General features: G+C 51.1%; 2 protein-coding genes across 4 annotated transcripts in view; both read right to left on the bottom strand.

The window, feature by feature from the left end:
* Positions 1-7,686, bottom strand: part of LOC119026700 (calmodulin-binding transcription activator 2) — a 9,846-nt gene extending 2,160 nt beyond the window's left edge. The window contains exons 1-11 of one of the 2 annotated variants that reach the window (XM_037111190.1): positions 7,547-7,686; positions 7,096-7,280; positions 3,607-3,788; positions 3,440-3,518; positions 3,041-3,305; positions 2,725-2,955; positions 2,427-2,641; positions 2,155-2,336; positions 1,869-2,073; positions 1,672-1,743; positions 1,522-1,542 (exon numbers count right to left, since the gene is read on the bottom strand). In XM_037111190.1, the coding sequence (XP_036967085.1) occupies positions 1,522-1,542; positions 1,672-1,743; positions 1,869-2,073; positions 2,155-2,336; positions 2,427-2,641; positions 2,725-2,955; positions 3,041-3,305; positions 3,440-3,518; positions 3,607-3,788; positions 7,096-7,266 (1,623 nt within the window). In that variant the 5' untranslated portion in view covers positions 7,267-7,280; positions 7,547-7,686. The remainder of the gene's footprint in view (positions 1-1,521; positions 1,543-1,671; positions 1,744-1,868; positions 2,074-2,154; positions 2,337-2,426; positions 2,642-2,724; positions 2,956-3,040; positions 3,306-3,439; positions 3,519-3,606; positions 3,789-7,095; positions 7,281-7,546) is intronic. The other variant, XM_037111191.1, reaches the window with a different exon arrangement.
* The window catches only part of LOC119026715 (low affinity immunoglobulin gamma Fc region receptor III-like), a 95,591-nt gene that overhangs the window by 42,486 nt on the left and 45,381 nt on the right, over positions 1-7,724 (bottom strand). The window lies entirely within an intron of this gene.

Below are 7,724 nucleotides of genomic sequence, written 5' to 3'. Positions count from 1 at the left end.
TGTTCTGAAAACATGGACATCAACAAGCTGGTGGAGAAACAACGACGTGCATGAAGGTGAATTATTGGTCCTCAGTGCTGCAGAACAACATGAGCTGATAACTGAGCTGCAATCAGAACTGAACGACACATTCAGAACCACCGACACAAACTCTCACCACGTCTGTTGTTCTCATCACATTTCAGTTTTCTACGTACGCAGAACTTGTTTTCATCTTTGTTCACTGTGTTTCTGTGCTGACAGATTCCTTGTGTGTGAACAGCTGATGGTGACAGTACAGCAGGACTTCAGCTGGTCACGACTACTGACAAATAATAAAGAAATATACGAATAAATAAAGTCCTTAAACCTTCTGAAGAACAACAGCAGGAAGCAGCTGGACACTGAAGCTGTGAGAAGGATTCACAAACATCAGCAAACCTTTCATTTAAATTCTGTTTCTCAGTGGAGAACAAACATTTCAGAGATGCTGCAGGATGTTGTTTAATCAGGATGCAGCACAGACAACCTGAGTTATGGTCGTTTTCCTGCTCACTCGGACCTGAGAAGATATTTTGGTACCAACATACTTCAGCAGATGAAGATCTGCAGTGTAATCAGGAAGGAAAGTGTCTGACAGAGAATATGTCAAATAAAGATGTTAAAAATGTGCAAATGTGACAAATTCTGCAGGTTTTGAAGTGACAACGTCGTCACATCCGGTCGTTAGCGGCAGCTGACGGCCCAGAGAAGTAATGTCTTTAATTTCTAAAATATGAAAAGAGTAGACGGAGAGTCCAGTTCTGGACGAGTGTCTGCTGAGCCGGAGCTCCTGTCGTCACCACAACAGCCACACTTAAGTTCTCCAGGCAGGAGATCTGGGACAGAACCGTCTGGATCATGTGAGCCGGCTGCTGTTGGATTAAACACCTGCTGTGTTAGTTTCAAGGCGACAGAGAAGAAGCAGCTGCATCACATGAGCTCTCAGCCCAAAACATGTTGCTGTGTCAAGATATGAAGGTTTAACATGATCGGTCTAATTATCAACTGCTTTTTAAATGTTTGTTGTTTGATGGAGGTCCATATTCTCACAGCAGTGTTGTTCTATTATTACAGATATGTGTTATAGATCTGATGTTTCTGTCTTTCAAACTCCATCATGTCCTGCTGATCATATTTCTTAAGAAGCACGTGATCATTTAATGAAGAGGAAAAAAAGAACTTCATGGCAGAGCTGCGGTTCTGGACCTGGTCCTGTTAAAGGTCCACTGAGCTCAGCTGTCCACATACTTTTGTCCTCATGAGATCCGAACGAGCCGGATTAAAAACATGAAGTCGTTTTAATCGACTTCAGATAAACTGATCTCATCTTCTGCAGCATCGACTAACAAACAACAGTTCTGATGAAGATTCACGTCACAGGAAACAACCTGAGTGACGTCTGATGGCTGCTGTCCACACACACACACACACACACACACACACACACACACACACACACTCTGACTTCACACCACTACATCTACTGGTCAGCTGTATTACCTTCAGAGCTATCCATGTTAGCTAGCCAGAGGAGAGAGAGGGACAGAGAGAGAGAGACATGGTGAAGAGACACAGCAGGTTAGTTCAGTGTTAGTGAAGCTGGAGGACACACACACACACACACACACACACACACACACACACACACACCTGTTTGTACTTCCTGTAGCATCTCTGGATGACGGCTGCAGCCATGTCCTGCTGCTCCTTTAACCTCCGACCCTGCAGACAGAAAACATCAGCTGATGCTTCTTCTTCTTCTTCTTCTGTTACAACTTTAACATCAACTCTGACTTCCAGGAGGCAGCGTGACGTGTGTGTGTGTGTGTGTGTGTGTGTGTGTGTACCTTGTATCTCCTGAAGGCGTTCTGGATGATCCTGGCGGCCTCGTACAGCTCCCTCTGCTCTCCGTCCGTCAGCGTCAGCAGGGCGAAGTCTCTCTCCATCTTCCCATTGGCCGAGGCGTTCAGGAACTCCGCCCACGCCGCAGAGGAGGGGGGGCGGAGCCTCTGGAGGGCCAGAGCGCTGAGGGGCGAAGGGGGGCACACCCGCCTGCGAGTGCACACACACATCATCCATACTTGTTCTCTGAGTACAGTCTCAGCCCTGACCAGCTCTGGAGGCGGGGCTTACCTGGGCGGGGAGTGTGTGTGGGCGTCGACCGTGTCCAGGTATGTAGCCAGCCAGGTGTCCTGTATGGCCGGGTTGTCCCTCCTCTCTCTGAGTGGAGACTCCGCCCCCCTGGGGAAGTCCTCCTGCTTGATTCGCTCAGGAGTCGCCTCGATGATTTGCTCAGCCAGGGTTGCCATGTCAACCTGGTGTATGAGACGGTAACCATAGCAACAGGAGCTCATGACATCTGCCGATTGTTTGATGTGCATCAATTTAGGAACTAGTGTGCGTACCTGCAGCACCTCCTCCTCCAGGTACTCCTCCTTGCCCTTGTTCTCGGCGTTCTCGCTGTAGCTCAGCAGCTGCTCCTCCAGCGTCGCCGCCATGTGCGCCCGCCGCCTGCCCGCCATGTGTGCGTGTGGGTAAGTGTGGCTGGGGGAGGGGGGGCTGCCGCTCTCGTAGTCCATGAGGTAAAGGTGAGCGTCTCTGGAGCCGCCGGGGTTCAAACCTGCAGGATTGATCAGAGCTAATGATCAGTGTCGGACACGGACCAGGAACCAATCAACTCGTCCATCACACCACCTGTGTTACCTGAGCTCAGCACGCCGCTCGGCTCCTCCCCCCACATGGACACAGGAGGAAGAGAGAGGGGGAGAGAGGAGGGGGAGGGAGGGGAGACGGGCAGCGAGGAAGAGGACGAGGAAGGAGACGATGGAGAGGAGGGAGAGGTGTCCATGGGGGCGGGGCCACTGGAGTAGGCGGAGCTCGGAGAGGGGGAGGAGGGGTCGCTGGGGGAGGGGAGGCTGCTGGAAGAGCTCAGACCTGGAAAAGGAAAACAGCCAATCAGAGAGCAAGAATCACGTGACAGCAGTTGAAACTGGAGCGAGGAGCAGCAGGTGTGCGTTACCTGTGTTCGGGCTGGTGCACAGAGGAGACGGTGGCTGTGGTGTGGCCGGTGTGTGTGTGTCTGCAGGACAGGTGTGTGTCTGTCCGGGCGTCATGTGTGTTTGCGTATGCAGCTCCTCCAGCGCCGTGGCGAGGCGGGTGTGTCCTCGTGAGCGAGCCACGGCGAGCGGCAGGCGGCCCAGCGAATCAGGGATACCCAGAGCAGAACTGTTCCAGCCGTACAGGAGCTCTGCTGCCCTCTGGTGGCCCAGAGCACACGCCCACATCTGGAACACACACAGGACACCAGAGACCATCAGAACCGTGGGACCTGGTCCAAGACTACGGTTACCATTGATGACTCAAGTGACACCTGACCAATCAGAGCACAGGGAATTTAGTTTCGTGTGTGTTGGTTTACCAGCGGCGTGCAGGAGAAGTGGTCGATGTTCAGAGGATCCACTTCCTGTTCCAGATCCAGACTGTCGCTGTTAACGGTCCTACAACAGACAAACATGTGGAGTCAGAGTGTGTGTGTGAGTGTGTGTGTGTGTGTGTGTGTGTGTGTGTGTGTGTGTGTGTGTGTACCTCCAGTGGATCAGAGTGTGTATCAGGTGTGTGTATCCCTGAGCAGCAGCCAGGTGGAGCAGCGTCATCCCGCGGTGACGGACGGAGTGATGAAGCCGCTCTCCTCCTCCTCCTCCCCATCGTCCTCCCCTCATCATCCGCTCACACACTCCCACAATCCTCCTCTCAAACCACTGAGAGGTCTGACACACACACACACACACACAGAGAAAGAGAGAGACGTTAGCATGAAACCATGATCAATCCTCAGAACTATTGATAGCAGATTCATGTCCTAATGATTGATGACTCATCTGAGCACTTTGTTTCAGGTGAACTGTCTCTATTCCTGTCTGTCTCCCCTCTCTCCCCCCTCCTCCCCCTCCAGCTGGTAGGAAACATTACATTCATACCCCCCCTCTGGTTTTTCCCTCCGACTCTCCCTGGCATGCACACCTCCTCCCCCGCCTCGTGTGATGCACATGGACGAGCGAGGCTATAAATGACTGACAGCAGAGAGAGAGAGAGAGTTTATACCTGGAAACACTTCCTGTTATCTGTCCGTCATCCTGCTCTCAGACAGCTGCTTCACACACACTGTGATAACACTGACACGCTAACCTGCTAATGAGCTAACATGCTAACCTGTTAACGAGCTAACATGCTAACCTGCCCTTTGATCAGTGGGGAATGAGGAGCAGTGTTCATTTATCCTCCATCGTTTGATAAAGGTGCCAATCATCAGTGGAAACTGAACTCTGTCCAGCGTCGCCTCCCAACACGTCTAAGACAGAAACCTGCCTCTCAAAGTTTCCCTGCCACTTTCTATGGCAACACTTGGCATCGTTCATGAACTGTTAGCCTAGCTTGGAGAGGCTTCAGCACTTTACTGCCAAAGCTAAATTAAGATAACATACACACTCAGGTTAAATATTTGCTTCACAGTTTGTTTCTCTGAACTGTGTTTGTTTTCTCAGAGTAAAGTAAGAAGTGAGACTGAGTCGTCTCGTCCTCCTCTGAGACAAACACCACCTCCTCCGCCTGTTTCTGTCCATGTTGTCCATCAGTCATAGAGGTCAGGTCCTCAAACTGAACTCTACGTTACGTTGTGCTTTGGTGGATTTTCCTTTCTGTTTTGGTCGCTGTGTCTCCGTCCTGAAGTCCTGGTGTGTGCAGAGCTTCAGGACCAGCTGGCACACACCACTCTGATCTTTGTTCCACTCTTGGCACTGAAGGACTGTCTGTCGGTCTCTCTCTGTCACACTGAGTCTATTTTAACTCTGGGACTCCATCTGCCAAATTCCCCATGACATCAGAGAGAGAGAGTGTGGTAGAGAGAGGTGAAGGGACTGCAGAGATATTTTACAGGGATTTTCCATTCAGGTTAATTTGTTCTTCTTAACCTGTTGATCAGCTCAACAGTCACCTTCCTGTAATCTGTCTGCTGACCTACAGTGAGTCCGATGTTTCTCTTCCACGCTGATCATTTGGTTCAGCTGCAGGTGTTGTTTGTCGAGCACACACCCATGAATCTGTGAGCTGCTTATACAGGGTTGGGTCGTGGTGGCAGCAGGCCAAGCAGGGTATTCCAGACTTTTCTCTCCTCAGCCACATTTTCCAGCTCCTCCTTGGGGATCCCGAGGCGTTCCCCGGCCAGATGAGATATGTAATACTTCGGCTGACTTCTGGCTCTACCTAGAGGTCCTCGCTCAGATGAATGTGTGTCTGGAAACCCTCCAAAGGGAGGCGCCCAGGAGGATCTTCATAAAATGCCTGAAACCATTTCAGCTGGCTCCTTTAAACAACAAGGAACAGCAGCTTTACTCCGAGCTGCTCACGTATCTCTGAGTCTGAACCCAGCCGCCCCACTGAGCTAACAGGAAAAGGTGGTTTGTTTCCACAATGTTATTTCAGTCTCACTCCAGAGCCCATGAGCACAGGTGAGGGCTGGAGCGTAGGTGGACAGGTAAATCAAAAGCTTTGACTTCAGCCTCAGCTCCCTCTTCACCACAGTGGTCCGGTATAACGCCGTCATCACTGCTGACGCTGCACCGTCCGTCTACCTCACACTCCATTTCTCCATCAAATGCAGAGATACTTTCTCTTGGGGCAGCAACTCATCCCGAACCCAATCTAGGAGGCAATCTAGCCTTTCCAGCCCCAGTGCCTGCTGGAGGTCACGGACCCAAGAAGCCAGCAGAGACACAACACCTGCAAACAGCAGAGACACGATCCTGAGCTCCCAAACTGGACGCTGTCCTCACCATGGCAGACGAGGGACAGCCCTGGAGGAAACATGCTGGACTGTGTCTGAACCTCTGGCTCTGTCAGAGGTATGGTCCCCAGACTTCAACATGGCACTGAAGATGTTAACCAAGATGGGCCTTCAGTTCTCAGTGTGGATCTTTTCTTCACCTGGTGCCCTGCAGTTTAGAAGCTTCTTGACTTCTGGTGACTTCTGCCAGAGATATGAAGGAGTCCTCAGATCCTGCTGCCTCCACAGGACCAGTCTGTTGACTTGAGGAGCTCCTAAAAGTTTCTTTCCACCACACAGCAACATCCAGAGTCCTGGTCCTCTGCAGCCCGGGACATGTCACTGAGTCCTTCATGGCCTCCCTGACTCCCTCCACACCTGGGTTTAGGTTTCAGCACCTTGTCAGGATGCAGAACTCCTGGCCTCTCTGAACCCGCCTGTGGTTTAAGGAGGCTCCTCGACCAACCTCGTCCAAAAGACCTCACTCTCAGTTTGTTAGCTACCTTCAACCGTGGTGTCCACCAGTGAGTTCTTAAGGCCCACACACACAGACACACACGCACACTTCGACGTGCTGCCAGCTCCACAGCAGCATGGACGTTCTGCACTTGCACGGGATGCAATCAGCTGGTGGCTCTAGTGTTAAAGACGCTGGACGAGAGATTCATGCACACGACTCTCTTTACTTTCCATCAAAGGGAAACTTAACTATTTCAGACAAAAACAGCTGCGTACTGAACATGCAGCGAGGCATTACCAAACGAACATAGATTAATTTGTCCTGAACATACATAACAGCTGGTCTCATGCCAGGACTACAGCACAACCTCCTCAGACTTCGCTTGTTGAATCGGAGCAGACAACGTCCAAGCGGCTCTGAAAGCTTCTGACACAGCTGAACACACCCAACATATTTGTTCCCGACCTCGTCCGAGTCTCTCCAAACGCTTCAGACGTCCAACGGTTGGGCCGGTGTGTTCCTGCCTTTAGGTTTCCGCCATGACTGCCACACTTTTCTGACCTCAGCTCCAACCAGCTGCCTTTACAACAGAGGCTCTGCACACACATCTACCTAACACAACCTGTTTGTCCCTTTGGATTCTGGTCTCTGTAGTCCTGAGATTAATATACATTTCAGCACACAAGCCAAACTGAAAAAGAAACTTGATTTATACACAAATAAAAGACATAAAACAGCTGATTATCTGATGAGAATATTAGAAATGCAGGTGTTTGTGTAACTTTACTATCCTCACCTGTTCGTGGTCCTCAGGTAGAGGTGGAGGAGGGGGCGTGGCTAGCTGACTGCTCTGGTGCTGCTGCTGCTGATGACAGTGATGCTGCTGCTGCTGCTGCTGGTTGTTGTCCCGGGCGGCCATCTCTGCCATCCTGCACTCCATCTGCTCCAGCCGCTCCAGGATGGACATCCTGAATTGATTATCTGCACACAGAAAACACACAGAGTGAGACCTCCTCTCGCTCCTGCAGGGGGCTGTTTCCCATCATGCACCTTGATGAATGCCTTCACCAGACTGTCCCACACCTCCGGTCTGTAACACACACTGTTAGGCATGTGCAGTCTGATGAAATCACTATGACATCATCGGTGACAGGAAGATAAGAGTCACATTTACTGATCACCAAGATTTAAACCGCAGCAGCAACAAGACAAACTGTCAGCCAATCATCTGCACGTCCATCACTCACCCAGCAAGGTCAGCGTGTGTCAAAAGCTCCAACCAGGAGGCAACTGGAAAACTCCTCTCTTAAACAACTGTTTAAAGAGAGCCTCTTTAATGATGATGATGGCGGGGGCGTGCTCCATGTCCAGAGACACGTTGTCCAGCCAGTTGGTGTCCAGCAGGAAGAGGAAGACGCCCAGTCG

The sequence above is a fragment of the Acanthopagrus latus genome, chromosome 10, assembly GCF_904848185.1.
Source record: "Acanthopagrus latus isolate v.2019 chromosome 10, fAcaLat1.1, whole genome shotgun sequence".
Lineage (NCBI taxonomy): Eukaryota > Metazoa > Chordata > Actinopteri > Spariformes > Sparidae > Acanthopagrus > Acanthopagrus latus.
The sequence above is the reverse complement of the archived record's forward strand: the minus strand, read 5'-3'. Positions and strand labels throughout refer to the sequence as shown.